The 19,134-nt window shown below is 48.1% G+C and overlaps 1 protein-coding gene across 1 annotated transcript; it reads right to left on the reverse strand.

Annotated features, from left to right (window-relative positions):
* Positions 1–594: 594 nt before the first annotated feature.
* On the reverse strand, positions 595–10,798 carry mxra5a (matrix-remodelling associated 5a). The gene is made up of 7 exons (XM_062447139.1): positions 10,508–10,798; positions 9,739–9,997; positions 9,440–9,569; positions 8,884–9,274; positions 4,563–8,672; positions 3,509–4,424; positions 595–3,351 (listed from the first exon to the last, which is right to left on the reverse strand). Exons 2-7 carry the CDS (start codon positions 9,915–9,917, stop codon positions 1,443–1,445), a joined length of 7,635 nt encoding a protein of 2,544 aa, XP_062303123.1. The 5' UTR covers positions 9,918–9,997; positions 10,508–10,798; the 3' UTR covers positions 595–1,442.
* Positions 10,799–19,134: the final 8,336 nt, after the last annotated feature.

The raw sequence follows: 19,134 nt of genomic DNA on the forward strand, positions 1-19,134 counted from the left end.
AGGGATGATGGGGGTGAAAGCTTCGCGAAGAAAAATTGAGATGAGCTCTTTACTCTCTCTGAATTGTATTTTGGATAGCTTTAACTCTTCAGGTACCCTCCCATAGCAGAGGTTCTGTACATGGTTATAGAGGGATTCCATAAATGAGGCTGATTACAGTGCTACTTGCTTCGCAGTAAAAACATTCAGACTGAAACCAGTGAACTGATGGGGGATTTCCCCTAGAATACAGATGTTTCTCCTTTCTGGAAGAGAAGACCATGACTGTATAATAACTCCCAGAGCTACAACTGAAGGCTTGACTCCAGAAGGACAAATCCCTTCCCTTTCCTGACCTACTTCATACCCCACAGCCTAAGTCCATTTTTTTTCAAAGACTTATCAAAGTGATGTGTTAAGTCGGATACGAGTGATTCATGTAGCCTTCACATAAACATTTTAGAAATACTTTGGATTCTCACTTCTTCTGTGATATTATTCTACTACATTCTGCACAAGTCAAATGTCTTTCCTAATGAAACACTTACATCCTTCCACATTGACATCTCTATTGATGCTTGTTGTTGCCATGTCAAATAAAAAAAGAAAACTAGATACTATAATTTAAAACTATGTTGAACTTTATTAAAATATGTGAAATTCCAATGCACCAGAGTCCTTTTAAAGACAAATAATTTAAAATCAAGAACATATGACTAATATGAAACACATTTGGACTGGTAGCAGACAACAAAATAAGAATCACAGTTAGTTGAGTAAATTGTTTGTGAATGTTTGTAAATTCTTGCAGTTTTTTTTGGAGCAGGCTTCCGTTGCAAAATGGACCTTGGTCTAATATAACTTTTTGGATAAATAAAAGTGGAAAAAATGAACTGACAATCCTAAATCCAGCAGAAGGATGGATCATAGAACATATTACGGATGATGAAAATGAAATAAAATATAATGGTACCATGGTATTCATGGCTGATATGTCTATAAAACAAGTTCGTTGATCATATACACAAAGTAATAATACATATTTTCCATATCAACAGATAACTTAAAATATTTCCCATTAGCAAATATAAATGTATAAAGCTATGTAAATCTATACAGTTTGACATAAGTTGTCATTGTCAGAATAGACAAAGAAAAGCAGCCCATTTGAAAAGAGCTCTTTTTACAGTTTTTATAATTGCTACAAATAATAATACTTTAAAGGCTTTGCTCTCTATTCAAAATTATCTGAAAATGACTCTGACCAATTATGATGATGACTGACATTATCTTGAGTGCTCAATATATTGTACAAAGTGACTTTTTAGAAGAAAAAACAATAATGGCTATCTATACCCCCTGAAACCATGTTTATAGCTTTGACAGTTCCTCCAATATTTCTGAAAGGGAAGCATAATGGCAGTTATAAGGGCATGTGGTCAATCGTTTTTGTTCAGACCTACTCAGAACACATGAAGGTACGTAGTCTTGGTGTCCACCCCTATCACGTTTCTGGCCGAGCACTTGTAGAAGCCTGCATCTCTCTGAGAGGGGTTCTGGATGATCAGAGAGCCTTGAGGGTGCAGGTACTTGTTACCAAAGAGGCGTGGCTGGGCGCTGACCGCCAGCCGCGTCCTGTCCGGCGTCTCCCACGCCACCTCGGCCCTCGGGATGCCCGTCGCCAAGCAATTCAGTTGCACGGCGACACCGCGCCTGGCGTACGTGGTAGGGGGCGGGCCGCTGGTGATGCGGGGCGGGTAGGCGATCACGATGACGGACACAGGCAGCAGGGCGCTGCCCAGCTCGTTGGCCGCCCGGCAGACATAGGAGCCCCTGTCGTAGACGGAGGCCTGCTGGATGGCCAGGGTCCCATTAGACAGAACGGCATAGCGTCCTGTCCTTTGCGGCCGCCCCAGGACCACCCCACTGGGGAGGGTCCATGTGAGCCTGAGAGGGTCCCCGCTAGCCAGGCAGTGAAGAAGGAGAGTCTCTCCATTCATTAAGGTGATAGGGGAATTGTACTTGTTGTTAATCTGTGGCGTCCTCCCTGGGGTCAGTGTGACGGTACGCTCCACCAGCCCTGCAGCGTTGCGCCCCAGGCATCGATACATCCCGGCCTCCAAGACTGAGGGATTACTGATGACAAGAGAGCCATCTGGCCTGTGGAGGAATTTGGCATATTGGGCTCCGCTCACAAGAGGGGAGCCATTAGGCAGGATCCAGGTGACCTGGGGCATAGCTGCACCTTCAAAGGAGCAGTTCAGAGTCATGGTACTGCCCACAGTCAAAGACAGGCTCTCGGTTTTCGGGCCCCTGAGCTGTGGCCTCTCCACCACATCATTCACTTCCAGGTGCACCGTCAGCCTGGCCTCCCCTCCCTCGTTGCGGGCGATGCAAGCTAGCTGGGACGAGTCGCTCCTCTTGACCGCACGGATCTCCAGAGTGCCGTTCCGATGGACCGTCATCCTGCTACCGTAGTACGGCGCCGGGAGGACGACGTTCTCTGGCAGGACCCACATGACCCGGGGGACGGGGGTTCCCACGGCAGCGCAGTCCACCAGCTTACGCTGGTCCCTGACCGCCGTCACTCGCATGGTGTTGGCCACGCCCCTCAGGCCGTTGATGGTTGGAGGGGTGACCAGGACGTCGACCTGGGTGACTTTCCGGTCCTGGCCCGCACTGTTCCGGGCTGTGCACGTGTAGTTCCCAGCGTCAAAGCGCTGGGCGTTGTGGACCACTAGGGTGCCGTCGTTACGGATCTGGTATTTGTCGGAGGCAGACGGGATGGCCCTGTTCGTCGGGGACATCCAGGAGATGACAGGGACGGGCTCTCCCTTGGCGCTGCACTTCAGAGTCACCGTCTCCCCATACAACACCCTGATGACCTCGGGCCGCTTGTCTCTGATGGAAGGGGGTTCGGCCACGACCTTGACGTGCACCTTCATCTCATCCTTGCCCATCTGGTTCTCAGCGTAGCACGTGTAGTCGCCCCCCTCTCTCATCCCCACGTCGTTGAAGTAAAGCGTTCCGTTGTCGAACACCACGTACCTGCGGCTGCGGCCTCCGGCCCGGTCTGTCTGCTTGAGAGGGTTGACCATGGTTCCGTCCGGCAGGGCCCAGCTGATCTCTGGGTTGGGGTGGCCGGACGCCACGCAGTCCACTTTCAGCTCGCCCCCGTATAGGACCTCCTGGCTGCTCAGCGACTGTTTGTGTTCGATCTTGGCCGGCTTGGCCAGCACGCTGGCTCTCAGCAACACGTAGTCATCGCCCAGTTTGTTACGTGCGACACACAGGTAGTCACCACCGTCTTTATCGATCATCGAATGGATGGTCAGGGTTCCGTTGGCAAAGACTTTTATCCTTGGGTCGAAGCTGCGGAACAACAAACACACAAAGAATGATCATACAGGTGTAGTTCTACAGAACTCATCCATGAGGCCAGTCTGACTGAGCTCAAAGTAGATTCAGTATGTCAGTGGCACAGCTTGGATTGCTCTTCTGTGTGCTTCGATGCTCTGGGTTGCATTACCTGTACTGAGCATCCACCAGCTTCTTGGAGGGCGTCCTCCAGATGATCCTGGGCTCTGGGTCTCCTGTGGCGATGCAGTCCAGATGCAGCTTTCCCCCGTAGACCACATCTGTTCTCTGGGGAGAGGAGGAGCTGATCCTGGCCTTGTTGGAGGAGGAGATCTTCAGGACGGTCAGGATGATGGTCCTCCTGGAGGCTCCCATGGCGTTACTGGCCACACACTCATACCTCCCAGCGTCCCCCTGGGACAGGCTGCGCACGTACAGGGTCCCGTTGGGAAACACAAACAGGTTCCGCCCATTCACGAACTGGGAGGGGAGGAGCTGCAGTCCGTCGGGCGTAGTCCAGCGCGTGACTGGGGGCGGGGCTCCCTTGGCGGTGCAGTGGATGTTGGCGGTGCTCCCCTCGGGCAAGGTGGAGTTCTCGTGGAGGGCCTGCTGGATCACGGGAGGCAGGGCCGCCACGTGCAGACGCACAGAGACAGAGTCGGCCCCGGCCACACTGCTCCCAATGCATTTATAAACCCCCCTGTCGGTGTAGCTGGCTCGGGTTATCCTGAGGGTGCCGTTACTGAGGAGGGACACGCGCTGTTGGGTGCCTCCAGCGGGGGGCGCTGCAACGTGGACCCTGTCAGGCAGCACCCACGTCACCCGGGGTGTGGGGTGTCCCTGGACCTTGCACTCCAGCTCAATGCTGTCACCCAGGTTGACCGTGGCGTCGCGGTAACGTGGCTGAAGCACTCTGGGATGTTGGGCTATGACTTCGAGGTTGACCACCATCTTGTCTGTGCCATACTGGTTCTGCACAGTGCAGAGGTACTGGCCTCGGTCCAGAGGCTGGGTGTTCCGGATGATAAATGTGCCATTGGGATGGACCTCAAATCTCTGGACCCGGGTGTTCTGAGCAACACTTGCCCCTGAAAGAATAGAAATGGAATTCTCTTTCATTAGTCTGTAATGTGAAAAAGATGAAAATACAGTATGTTGCCTGTGAAATATTCATTCATGCCATGAGTTAAAATAAGAGAGAAAGAGATAGAGTGTGTCGTACGTACCAGTGGAGACTTTAGTCCAAGACAGGAAGGGTTTGGGCTCCCCCAGCGCCTCACAGGGCAGCTGTGCATCCATCTCTGCATTCACAGTGACCATCTGAAAATTGACATTAGTGATGCGGGGTTTCCCTCGGGGCACTGCCACCCCCACACTTCCTGGTTGCTGAGACCCCCCTGAAGCACCATAGGTCAGGGGTGGTGTCCCTGTCCTCTGGCCCTCCCTGTGAGGCATGGACGAGGACACGCGGGGCCGAGAGGTGCCTGCGCTCGTTGGAGAAAGTGTCGTAGTGCTGGTGTCAACCTGGGTGTGGGTGTGTGTCCCTGACGTTTTAGGCTCTGTGATCCTCAGTTGACCTCCACCCCTGCCTGAGTCTGACCTGGGGTCAGACTGTATTCTAGCAGTAGGGTGAGTATCAGGGGATCTGTTTGTGTTTACCCTGCCGCTCAGGTCAGGGGCTCTGCTGTTGGGCGAGAGAGGGTTAACCCGACCAGGGAGGAGGATCCTCTCACTGTGACTGTCAGGGATGTGGTTGGGACTTTCCAGGGGTCTGGTGGGGGGTCTCGGCCTGACCCTGTCCCCTGGGAAGGATGCGTGTGGGACGTGGGCGGGAGTCTGAGGCCTCGCTCCGGAGGAGACGACAGCAGATGTCTTCTTCACCGGTGCTGAGGTGACAGACGGAGTTCTGACAGCATTATTACCTGCACTGTTTACAGGGACGGCCTTTCCTCCTGGAGACGTGCTCCCTCTGTCACTTGTGGAAAGCGTTTCTCCCAGACGGTGATCGCCATCAAAAGCGCCGCTCGACTTAATGGTGACTGTTTGAGTTAGGCCAGGCACTTGATGAGAGCTTTCAGATGTTACAGATTTCTTTGTGGTGAGCTGATCTGTCTCGTAGGCTTCATCGTAAAAAGTCGAGTTTGGCGAACCGCCGTGAGCATGCCCCCCCTCCGACCCACTGACTTCCTGCTGAATGGAAGGAGCAGACGAGGAGGAGGGCTGCGGTGGTAACAAGCCATCGATCTCTTTGAAAGCCACCTTTTCAGCCCGGTTGGATTCATATTGATGGTTCGATCCGCCCGGCTCTACATCTGGTCTCACTTCCAGTTGAGTGGGAGGATTCTCAGAGGACTTGTCAGAACTTGGCACGGGCCTAAGGTCTCCAGTAATGCCTCCCTTTTGTGTCTCTTCTAAAGGTTTAACTGCAGGAAGAGGCACGCTTGTAAACCTATCCAGACCAGCAGCCGTGGGCGTACCCGAGGGCTCTGGAGATGCACCCGGAGATGTTCCCTGCCTGGGGCCGTGAGCTGGGACGGTCTGTCCACCTCGTCCACCCTCTGGAGCTCTGGTTGGAAACGCTGGTGCCACTGATGTGCTGCTGAGTGGTGGTCTGGCACGAGGGAGAAGGGCATCCTTTGTTTCAGGAGAAGTGGTGGCGGGTCTCACAGAGGACTCCGAGACTGGGTCACCTCTGTCGTCATACACCACAGAGACTGTGCTCTCTTTGTGATTCATTCCGGCTGATGACGTCGCTTGGCGTTCCATTAATGGAACGGTGGTATTAAATTTGGCAGAAGTGACTCGGGCCTTTTCTGATGCCACTATTTTTACCCCTGTAGTAGAGGGTGTCTCGGTAGTTGCCGGGAAAGCATCCATAGGTGTGGCCGTGCTATTCTCACTTGATTGATTCAGCTTTTCCTTTTTCCTGTTTCTCCTCCGGCCTCCGTGCCTTCTCCTGGAGTTAGGGTTTCGGAGGCGCGTGTGCCCCCGGCCAGGAAGCTCCTTCCTCCCTGCCACCCCCGAGGCGGGCTGGGTCGTGGGGGAGGCTGTGGTGAGCATTATCGGGGGATGTGAGATGTCCAACGTGAAATACTTCAGCTGACTCTGTGTGCTACCTCCGGCTGTTGTGGTCTCACCGACAAAGTCCGAGACATTTGCGGTTTCAAACTCATTTCGAACGGTGGTTGACTGTGGGTGAAGGTCCCCACTGTCTACATATTGTTCTAGTTCGTCATTAGAGCTGTTAACAGTGCTGGGTTTGTTCCCATTCTCAGACCCCTCAGATGTTGATGAGATCTCAGACACTGTAACTTCCTCCCCATGTGAGGAAGTTCTTTGATTCCCTCGTAAAGTACCGTCGTATGAAACACTGCTGCTGGCAGTGTTCACATGACGCTGGCCTTGAGTGTGTGAATGTGTAACAGTGTCACTGTGCTGCTGGGGAGCAGATGTAGGCTGTGTGATTCGTGAGCGACTTGTGAGTGTGCGTGGCTGTGTGTATGAGTGTGTGCGTGCGTGTGTGCGCGGGGGAAATGTGGATGTGTACAGCTCCTCCTCTGCCTGGGTTGTGTCCTCTGATGATCCCTCTGTGTCGTGAGATACTGTTTGTGTACTATGGGATGTCAACCGCCCCTGCTGTCTCCTATTGGTGTGAGGAGCTGGGCTGGGTGTTACATTACTCTGACTGTTCCTGTCTCGTATCTTGGCCAAAATGTCAGCCCATTTCTCCGGGTCTATTTTCTTGTTTGACACGTTCGTCCTCCTACGCATTTCCACTGTGCTTTTCTGGACGTCTACACGCGACCCTGTCACAGGCGATTTTCTCGGCACAGCCGGCCGTCGCCAAGAGTTTCTGAACGGATGCCCGCCGCGCCTGCCCAAGCCAGGGTCTCTCCGTCGAGTCATGAGGTCCACCCGGCTCGTGGGCGCCCCCCCCTGGGTGTCCTCCTCTCCGGATGCCTCCTCCCCCTCCTCCACAGGGACCTTTATTTTGGTATTGACCCCTGAGGCAGACTGAGGCCTAGTGGGAAACTTCCTCAGTGGTCGAATCCCCGCCCTCCTTGTGAGGTTCACCTTCGTAGACAGAGAATCGGCACCGTGTTGATTTGTGGCCACACACTTGTAATATCCACTGTCTGATAGTTGACTCTTTGGGACTCTCAGTGTGCCATTGGAATAGACTAGCGCTCGAGAGGAGTTAGCTCTGAAATTCACGATACCGCCGTCTGGCAGGATCCAGCTGATCTCAGCATCAGGAGAGCCGGATGCCACACAGGGCAGGGTGACAGGATCTCCTGTGAAGCCCTCCACGGATGAGCTTCCACCCTCGCCCCCTGGAGGTGGACTGGAGGATTCCTCCACGGAGAGATAGAAGGGGAGCATACTGAGGTCCCCGCGGACCTGGGCGATACAGTAGTAAATGCCTGTGTCTGAATGGCCCACGTTTTTAATGAGCAGTCTACCAGAGCTGGACACAGACACCCTGTTATCTGGGCTGCTGTAAGGGGCCTCCAGCTGGGAGCCGTCTGGCATCATCCATCGGACAACCGGCTCTCCGGAACTCTGTACGTTACAGTCCATTTGGCTGGGGCTGCCCACCATTGTGCTCAGTGCTGCTCTGGTGCTGTTTGTGGACTCTATCAAGACCCATGTCCTGGCCTGTCTCCTCACCAGCTCGGCCTCCACGGTCTGGGAAAGGTGGGTGGAGAGGATCAGCTTGACGCTCTTCCCTGTGGACTGGGGCCTGTTCAGCTGCAGGTCCATGTAGGTCTGCATCAGCCAGGCAGGCTTCGCTACCACGTTAGCCTTTACCCCCGTGTAATACAGGGCATCTTTCTCCAAGCCCTGCCTGTACCTATAGCGGGGCGCCGGCTCCTTAGTCAGCATGATCTCCCTCTGCAGGTGGGCAGGCACGTCGCTGTAGTAGGCGATGAGCCTCCACAGGCGCTCGTAATTGTCCCTGTCTATGGGGCACTCGACGTCCACTGAGAGGGTGACGTTGGCGGACAGCTGAAGAGGGTTCGCCTGGCTCCAGCTCATCCTCGTGGTCTCTCTCGGTTCCCCCACGCCGCACTCCAGATCCACTTTGTTCCCGTGCTCATCCGACAGGCCCAGGGTGATGTTACCGAAGCTCTCTCTGAACTCCTCCGGGGTCATGACCTCGCTCTCGGTGTCCTCCGGGAGGGTGGGTCGCTGGGGGGTGGTGATGACGGGGCTGCTGCACGACAGGCTGTCCAGACCCTGGATCTCCTTGCTCCTCAGATGCTTGGGGGAGGAGCACATTGGGCACAGTTGACCCCCAGCATAAGCCCTGTCCTTCTTACACTTAAGCACACCTGAGAGACAACAGGAAAGAAACATTCTAGTCATGAGCTGCTTTGAAATGGTGTGTCCTGGAAGTTCACCTGAAAACTACCATGTCAGAAACAACTTGAAATAAGCTACACCATGGTGCAGCTTAGTCTGATACAACATCCGTTTCTGAACGGAACACACACACAATGCATTTCCCCATCATCGTTCTGACAACCGAAGCTCAAACATCACCTGGTGTGTTCTTGTCCCAGTTCAGGAACCACTTCATCCTGCAGTCACAGGTCCAGGGGTTCTCCTGCAGGTACAGGTTCTCCAGGTGAGGCATGCCATCCAGCATGCTCTGGGGCAGCGAGGTCAGCCCGTTGTCGGACAGGAACAGGTGTCTGAGGGTGGACATGTGGAAGTGGTCCATCATGGAGAAGGTGGCGAAGGTGGAAGGGTGGAGCTGCTGTAGACGGTTGCCCTCCAGCTGGAGCAGACGGAGGGAGGTGAGGCCCTGGAAGGCGTCCGGGTGGATGAACTCCAGGCGGTTGTGGTCCAGGTGGAGTCTAGCCAGGCTCCACAACCCGTGGAAAGTCTCCCGGTTAATCTCCTTCAGCTTGTTATAGCTCATCTTCAACATCTGATAAGAAGTGGAGATGATTGAGCCTTAACATGGAACATATCAATTTCCTGGTTATTTAGAATGGGGATATGCGGATCAGATATTGCTGTCGAATGGCTTGGGATCATATGGGATGGTAAGGGAAAATCACGTCATCTTTAATCAGCTGTGGGATTAGGGTACCTGTAAGGAGATCAGATCCCTGAAGGCTTGGTTGGGAATACTGTGGAGATCGTTTCCATGAATCATGAGCAGCTCCAGTTTCCTCAGTCCAGCCAGGGAAGTCCCAGTCATCTTGCTGATGGTATTAAACCTATGCAAACAAAATCAAGCTATCGATTATCTTGGTCTGTTGTAAACTTGCTTCAACACAAACCAGTTCAATGAAAGACTCATGGCACTTTTAGACATTGTTGATGTTGTTTGAACCGCAAATGATGTAAGGTTTCCAGTCATCTCTCTTCCAACAGGATGATGCTTACCCCAGGTTCATGCGCTCCACCTGCCTGTGTATGCCAGCTGGCACGGCGAGGAGGGAGCGGAAGGTGCAGTGCAGCTCAGAGGGCAGGGGGCAGGAGCAGGGCCGCGGGCACGGCAGGAAGGCAGCGGGCAGGGGCAGCACCACTGAGAGCAGGAGGATGAGAAAGGCAGGACGATCCATCTTCTGCTGTGCCGGGGCCACTCTCTGCTCCTCCGATCAAAGCAGCTGGTATGGGGTCACACTGGTTACACACCCACACCCTTGGAGTTAAAGCCACAGTAAACAAGATTAGTCACAATGATTAGTTTACCAATTGTTCAGAAGGTAGCTTAGTGTAGGCACCTTTCAGAAATGCAAAAGTTTAATATTTTAAGTCAAAAGTTTAAAGATTTGAAGGCCTTTAATATTCTAAATTCATTATATTGTGTCTCATACACATAGCAGCTAAACAAATGTTGCATGTTTTACAAATATACCATCCATCAGATAGGATACTTTGTTACACAAGTTCCATTAGTCTAATTATATAATATGAACAATATTCCTATTAACATTTAGTAATGAAACACAAAAATCGCAGAATATTTGAAATAAACCGTATAGCCGTACAGATGGGAGGCTTATGCATTGAATATTGGATATATCAGCGCCTATTGCCTAAGGGTGCCTTTTCATGCACCCTCAAATGTACTTTTGGATAAGTGCACTCCAGCACAAAGGACTCCACTTTGACTGAATGGAGCTGGTTAAAAGCTGAGATCTTAGCCTACCTTAAAATCTTTATTTTGAGCGAGACTCTCTGTGGCCCATTCAAACATGACTTTGCTGTGTCTACGGATGCGGCTGCTCCCTATAGACGCATATTAATCCCCACAGCTGAAGAAAACGAGTTAGTTTGTCCAAAACGAGAAAGACAACGGCAAAGTATTTCTAAAGGTTCGAAAGCATTTCTAAAAACAAAATACTATAATATTTGCAGATGTCCAGGTTATTATTCCAATAAAATATTCAGGGTTACTGTGCATATGTCAGTATTCACAAAAACTGCGGGGTGATGCGCTCTCGACCGACTGTAAGCAGTGACGGGCTAACAGTTTCCACCATACAGACTTCTGGAGCGCGGAGTTGAGGAGGGGCGACAGAAAAGAGAGAGACGACAACTTAAGTGAAGAGCAGTTCCATGGCTACAGGCGTAGCTCTTTGTTCATTGCGGTGTGGACTGTTTACACCTTATTTTCACGCACTGTGAAGTTTCCAATTAAACCCAACGTCAAAGAAATCACCAAAATACTCTCCACTAGTAACACTTACATTCATATTGTAGCTGGGAACCATTAGACATGAAATCGAACTGCAAATTGTCAGAATAGCCTACAGGTTATGTCGGCACAGTCTACAATATCCTTGAAATAACTTTATTAACTGACAAAGTAGACTTTGGCCTCTGCTGCTAAATCCTGCAGTTGCAGTCATATGAGGGACTAAGTGAAGGGCCTGCAGCAACCCAAGGTAAAGGTTATGTTGGTTTCAAAGCCCTGTCATTTACACACATACACACTTACACTCACACAAACATAAACCCTGTCAGAAGAGGCACCAGTATGTTGTCTGCAAGCATTCCATTTACTGAAGTTTGTCAGATTGGGCCTCTACAGTAAATCCAAACAGCTCTTGATCTTGGCAGTCTTTTAGGGACTGTCTCACCTTGATCCTGGGGTCAAGATAGAGGCCTTGAGACTCCAAGCCGACTTGTGTACAGTACACACTGTGTGTAATGATGTCAAGTCTGGAATGGGATGGGTTCAGAGGTCACATAGGGTCAGTGAGCAGAGGGGCCAGTGTGTGTGCTCTGATAGGCCACCTGAGAGGTTACATCCATCACCTTGTCACTTCAAGCCAATGGCACAGCTGCACCAAAAGCACACATAGGTGAGGTTGTTTGCAATGTGCAAGGAGAAGACCTAGAATAGAAAATCGAGCCACAATACCTGGCACAATACCTGGCTTAATTTTAAATATTGTTGTTCACTAAGTTTGGTGTTCAACGGCTTTGATAGCAGCAAACCAACTGCCTGCCATGATCAAATTAGAATTTAAGGAACACAGCATAGTTCAGTCCTTTTGTGCAATGCTATTGTAAAGGACAAAACAAATCTAGGAAATACTTGAATTAATTGCCAGTACAATATTGTTCTCTCTTGAGAAGTAATGTATGTACTTCTGTTGCCAAGTGTGTAAATATTTTACTATGAATTATGACTATGTACTTGCATTGCCTTTGTGTAAATTACATAACAGTGTCATCTCCAGACTCCATCTCAAATTATATCCGCTTCTAATGTAAACAGATAAGATTACAAAACACGTTTCATGTGACATTCTAATTCTGTGCGGTGCATAAACAAAGGCGACAACACAATATTTTTGGTAGACTGAAAAAACCTTGTGGAAAAGTTCTGCTTTGTGTAGTTAAATCTGTTTGTTTTAGTGATTAAAGAATGAAATGATTATTTTACAATGAAAACATTATTTGAATTGTGTTTGTTTGATCATTAAAATAAGAATTCTTCCTCAGGCTTTCTTGGTCTGTGTTGATGAGAAGGTTTACCGCAGGCATCTCAAGTAAATGTTTAAACAACATAAACCCTGAGACTACATTTATAAACTCCCAAATGAAGCTTTAGAGATGTTCAATTGTACCCCAACAAAGATTTTGATTTAGGTCAATCTATAACTTTGATGAAGAAAAACACATCCAGCTTAAAATATTAGCCCACTGCATTGGCATTAGTATACCTATGGCAAACTGGCCTTTGACACGTGTCTTTTTTCATGTCAATGAAATTCACTCTCTAAGTATGACCTGGTCATCTGCTTTCACGTCTCTCCATACATCCATAAGAAAGGGAGAAATTATTTACCGCACAGCAGTGCTATACAAACACGGGTCCAGCCTTAGGGGCTGCAGGGGTCAAACAAACCAGCCCTCACTCATAAAGTATGACTGTTTTTAATGTGCTTTGAATATACTCCTCACAGAATCCAGACAGACTGGGTATCAATGGAGTGGAAGGACGAGACCTTGTGGAATCCTCCCAGTGGTCCTTGCAGGGGATGCAGCCATCCTGTGAATAAGCGGGCTCACTGTACCCAGCAAGGCACCATGACGCCCCAGAAAATAAACCAGGCTGCAGCGCTGCTTCACCCTGACATATGGGCCTCGTATGTGGCCCAGTTATACTTCTCCCAATAATCATTGAAGCTAACTTTTGGTCCGTGGAAAAGGCCTGTTACTGTCGCAGCCTCTTAAACGTGCAATTTTGGAGTGAGATTTCTGTTACATAAACCTCATGGGGGAGGGCTCAAGCTTTGAAAAGCCACAAGAAATCCAGAACATCTGCAGATATCTTTCGTTCCAAATTGTTGACAAGGCAAAGAGGGGAAAAGGATCATTGCGCCATCCCTCTTGTCTTTGAGTAATTCAGAGGGAGTACGTGAAAACAAGGTGAAACAGGGTCCCCCGTGATTTAAAGACTGTGGCTAACATTCTTCAGACACAGACACCTGACTCAAACTGCAGAATCAGCTTAAAGAAGCTGCATGGTTCAAGAGAGAATTTGCATGATGAAAATCATTTTTGTGTAGCATAGAATGTGTGCAGGTCGGTAGACCAAGAAAAAAGCCCTGTTAACCTGCCATGCCGAGCAGACTGTTAAATCATTTAAATCACCCTTTTTATGTAATGGAAAATTCACGGTGACCTCAACTTGTTTTCTGGTGTAACTTCACCTGGTTAACATGTGTTACCTTGTACCCAACAGCAAGGCAGAACTGATTTGCTTCCCTGACACATTCCTGTTTGGAGGTTATGACCCTAATATTAGAGAACTGAACTAATGACCTTTAGTTGTATTGGGTTTGACACATGTCAGTCAAGTCTTAGAAGAACAGGAAACGTTTGTGTAACCTGTCAGTTGTAAAAATGGACAAGCTAATTTAGATTTTTCTTGGAACTTGCCGCAGACTTCACATGGCTCATTTCACATTAATAATGGAGAGTAAGTTGAACATCTTTATACCATCTATAGTGGTACTGTAAATTAAGTATTACCACATTATTTTGATTTAAAAAAATCGACCCAATTACAGTATTATCTTAATTTTACGTGTAAGATCATTTCTTTCTACTGTGACATTAGATTCTTCATAATTGATTGATGGGGTATTCACAGACTGATTTGATTTCCTGAGTGCCTTTCAACCCCTTGAATATGTTCCTCATTTGACCCATTCCCTCCAAACATCAGACAATGGTTGGGTTTCCATTGCCCCTTTGTCCTGCTTGCAGCCTGAGACGATCAACTAACCCAACACCACTTTCCCCTCCTCAATACAGACAGACATCTGTTTCTATGATCCCACCCACCAACCACCCAACAGAGTAATAATAAACACCTCTCTCTCTCTTTAATAGAAACTAATATCAACTGTATCTATTTATTTAGGAATTATGTGCTATTATACGTCAATTAGGATGATATAACACACCTAAAATCAGAAAGATGAACAGATGCTACTATATCACGTTCTGCTATGTGTTATGAAAACATCCCAGAAGAAGTTCCTCCTCGCGGTTCTGTCTAGCTGACAGGTTTGTAGGTCAGTCCCAAAGCTGGGAGATATTCTCTTCCTCTTTCGTCTTCCCCCACTGGCCCACAGCCCTGCCTCCCTACTGAGCAGGCTGGGGGCGGATGGTGGAGCGTAAACAGCTCTCCCTGCCTGCTGCGCACCAGCTGGGGCTCGGCCCCGGTTCGAGACGCCGAGCGGAAAACCACTGTCCCGTCATAAAGGCCACAATCACCACCTGAGGCTGTGGTTCGCCTCCCTCCCTTCTCCCCCACCCTCCAACACCCCCACCCCAGGTGTTGGAGGAAGTTCCATCTCAGCGGTCTTTACTGCAACGAGGGAGCAATATTTCTTTTGAAAATCAGACCAATGGCTGACATTTCCATATACAGTACATTGAACATGAGAAGGATACAAATGTATTTGGACGCTGCTTAAAATCTATTACTCACTGAGAATCATGGCATCTAAATTGGGAAATAATACTATCTGTTCCCTTTGATATACTGGATTATGGATATGTTTTCCAATTGGTAAACACATTTAAACTGTGTTGGTTCAGTCTTCTTTGCATTTTATTCCGCCTAATAGCACCTGTCCTCGAAGTGCTGAATCCCATCCCAATGAATCATCAAACCTCATTGTATTCACAATACTTATCTCTACATGTATTGAAATGTCATTTTGCACAGCTAAGCTACACTTCCCTTCAGTGAGGTTCTGAGCAACTGTTGCTAATCCCCTTGGTAGCAGGACCTCTCTCCCCCAAGCAAGGACCTAGCTCTCCCAGGCCAGGACACCTAGCTCTCCCAGGCCAGGACCCAGCTCTCCCAGGGACCATTTGTCAGCATCAGGAAGGGATACCTGTCTCCTGATGCTCAACATTCTGTTTCCATGCAGGCTGAACCACATTACACCCCCACAAAACCACATGCTGTTCTCTTCTCTTCTTAGGTTGTTTTGAAGGCCCCTCTCATGAATAATATAAACATTTCCTTGAGGTGGAGGTGCACTTGTCTCATATCTAGTGCTGAGGATATGAGCCACTTCAAGCTTCAAACCCCCAGCATCTGACTGGATCATGACTCTGGAGAGGTTTGGTGTGGACATTCTTGCTGGTTCAGAGGTTTTGGTCAGAATTAAGGGCAAGCCAGCTCCTTGTTCCCCCGTCAGGCTTGTTCCCCTAGTGAAGAACATGTGGCTGCATGATCGTTTTTCACTGCTAATGAATCGTCAGGGCCTGTAGAGGTGGGATCCACACCTGAGCAAATGAATAACAAAGCTGATGAAGACCATCTGTTGAACGCCATTTTGATGCATAGCTCTCATTCCTGCTCTCTTCGCATCTGACACAAGAAGTATAGGGACTTCATTAATGACTTTGACTGAAAAAAAGCATATCAAGAATATCAACTTGCTAGAGCAAATAGGGATATTGCCAAGATCACACAAGTGGAAAAGGTGGAACATATTGCATGGAGAAAGAGTCTTATGAGGAAGCTGGCCCATTGAAGAGGACGGAGGGAAACTGTATTGAAATGGACCAAAGCCACTATAAATATGGTAAAGGGTCCTGAAGTACCAAAACCAAAGCAAACCCTTGATCGTGGAAGACTGCCAATGGAACATTACGTAATGGGTATTTGTAACATTAGGCATGACAGAGACAGTACAGTGCATGCCTAATTAATCCTCCAGCTGGTCAGATATGGGGCAGAGTCAGATCCTCAAGATATTGTACCACAGAGCTAACAGCCTAAAGTGCTTGGCCGCTAAGGATATTAGACCCTGGCCAACTTGTGCATTAGTCTGGTGGTTACTGAGGATTCGTGGCATGTTAATGGGATGTTTATGGCTATTTGCAATGCTAAAGCAATGTTGCGTTGGTTCAAAAAAATAAAAAATACATTGAAATAGTATTTAAATGTGTACGTGTAAATGCTACAAGCTGCTTGGAGAGAAAAGACTAAAAGTGGACATGTGCTTACATAACTGCCTGAATTGATGCAGGCACTTTATTATGACAAAATATGAGATTCCAAGAGGAGGCAGATGGAATAGTAGCCCAGTGCATTGGGATTTTAACGGATGCATCTTCTAAAAAGAAACATATGGATACCTTTCGAAGAACACACACTGAAGAAGGGTGGATGACCATATGGAAAGAGGATTGCGGGGCCACCACCAGAGAGGGGGGAGGGAGAGAGAGGACGAAAGAGTGAAAGAGAAAGAGAGAGATGCAGGAAATACTCTGCACAGTTGAACAGTCTTCCTGTAATGTACGTTCTACTTTGGCGACTTTGCCAATACTGAATTCTTAGTTTTTTCCTCCATCTATGATAGTTCCAATAAGACATTTCTGTGATATACACTCCAGTGAGCTAACATAATTAATTTGGAAACAAACTAGCCAGCAATACCTAACCTGTTCTTGTTTCACAGAAATATTCCATAAAATCGACTGGAGTTACATCAACTCAACTTCAACTAGGAAAAAAACCTCTCCCTCCTTGAAGTTTAATCAGCACTGATAAGATATCTTGAGACACACTTCAAAGGCGCAGGGACTGACGGAGCGTCAAACAGCATAGGCTTCATGGCGGCAAATCAGCCAGCCAGTAACAACCGGGTGATGACAGGGAGAAGCGTTGGACTAAAAAAAAACAAGAATCAGTCGGCCTAGACTCACAACAATGAGTTTTGAGTTTTCATACTGCATGTAATGACTGACACTGCTGCTTTCCATGATAATGCCGTTTTTGCTTTCTAGTCTCGAGTATATTTTCATATATTCATGACTCATAAATGATAGAGGGTGGACGAGCAGATGCTGTGATTCTGAGCATGATTTGAATATCCCAAGTGATTGTGCAACCGTAAAGAGAATGAAATCTGTTTGACAATCCTGTCCTAGCTTGCTCCCGAAAATGGACTTCTTTTGGAGAAAAAAAACTCATCGCATTAAATTATACAGGGCTGAGTGCCATTAATCTGAATTTATCTATGAAAGTTCAGAGGTGACCAACGCCTGGTGAAAAAGAGTGAGCGAGATTGTGGGGAAGAGCCTGCTGTGTTCGGACCTGCCTCTGCCAGGAGGAGGGTTCACTTTCCTCTTGTCTTACAGCCATCAGTCTGTGTTAAATATTTCCTTTATCAGAGCCAAAAAATGTCTTCAGGAGATAAACCCCCATCATGCAGAACAGTTCAGTGCATACGAGCGCCAAAGCACCAGCAGAACGTTCATTCGGTGTCAATAGGTTAAAAGGCGAAACTTGATTAGCTTGCAATGTGCATGCCAAAACGATTAAACCTTTCTAAAGTGCTGCCTGAGTCAAACTAATGAAAATAATCAATCAGCTGTACAGAAGTTCTACAATATGTGGGAATACGTGAGGTATTTTGCGGATGCGAATGATAAGAGTTCCAGACGAAGCAGTGCAATATGGGCCGTCACCAGAGGACTGACTCCAAGCTTAGGGACAGAGCTTTGTGAAACGCTCAATCACCTCCAGCTGTTCAGCTGCTGTGTTGATGGATGGTGTGTGTGAAGCATATGTATCCATTTACTAGTGGAAGAGTTTGAGCAAAATAGTTCAAACATGCACAAATGCACCTCTCTCTCTCTCTCTCTCTCTTCTCTCTCTCTCTCTCTCTCTCTCTCTCTCTCTCTCTCTCTCTCTCTCTCTCTCTCTCTCTCTCTCTCTCTCTCTCACACACACACCTCTCAGTTTAAAAGAATGTTTTTGTATGACATCCTTCAATGTTACTATGGAACCAGACCAAAATATTTATGGTCACATACATGTAGGCCCTACTTGCAGTTTTGTCACATTTTAACCTAACATGGAATAACAAACAAAACAGACATTGATGTGCATATTATTTTAGGTGAAACAAAACAGCATAGTCGAATACGATCTTTCAAAAATGACACTGCTTGTGAGGTTTAGAGATTGTCATGCAACACATGAGATGGAATTTCAGCATGTGCATGTGTGTGCATTAAATCCCTCCCTTCATCCTAGGACATTAACCCCGCTGGCTACCGGCCTGACCCAGACTCCATCTCCCCCTCAAATCAAAGTGATCCATGCTTCGTGCCAGTACCAAGTCCCTCCTAATTAGGATCATTGGCTGGATTCGTCACAAGTCGACTTAGTCTAAGATATTCTTGTTCAGTAAACAGACGTGTTTTCTACTTCTAGCCTCACAAACCCACGGTTACACTGTTCTCCAATATGCCAACATTCAGAGTGAGAAACTTTGTCCGCGGTCAGTGGTCATGTGTGTTGGGTGAACATGGAAGGTCGAGGTGGGCAAGTGAGATGTTGTTAGCGCCTCTTGGGAGGGGTGTGGTACATCACAGCTCTGAACTGATGACAGGCAACATCTCCCATGTCCCAAAATGTACTTTAAGTGCTTCTGGAAGCATCTCAGCTTCTCATTAAGGGGTTGCAGCGTTGGTTAAAAGGCGATGGCTTGTTGTTTGACTGGGGTGGGGCACCTCCTTTCAACAGGGAGTGAAGGGGTTAACTGTAAGTCATGTTTTCGGGTCTGCCAAAATTGTAAATGATAGAAAGGTGCTACTACAATTTACAATTTCCTTCACTTAAAGGCATTTCAACTAGATTGGGATTAACCTACTAGCTGTTTTCGTGCTACAGGGTTTAATTGCTTGAATATCATGTTAAACTGCAGAGGCTTTCTGTGTTTGTTAGGTAGTTGATTAAATCTGAACCACACCTGAACAAAATTGCAATCCAGGGGCAAA

The sequence above is a fragment of the Osmerus eperlanus genome, chromosome 21 (genome assembly GCF_963692335.1).
Source record: "Osmerus eperlanus chromosome 21, fOsmEpe2.1, whole genome shotgun sequence".
NCBI classification, from domain to species: Eukaryota; Metazoa; Chordata; class Actinopteri; order Osmeriformes; family Osmeridae; genus Osmerus; species Osmerus eperlanus.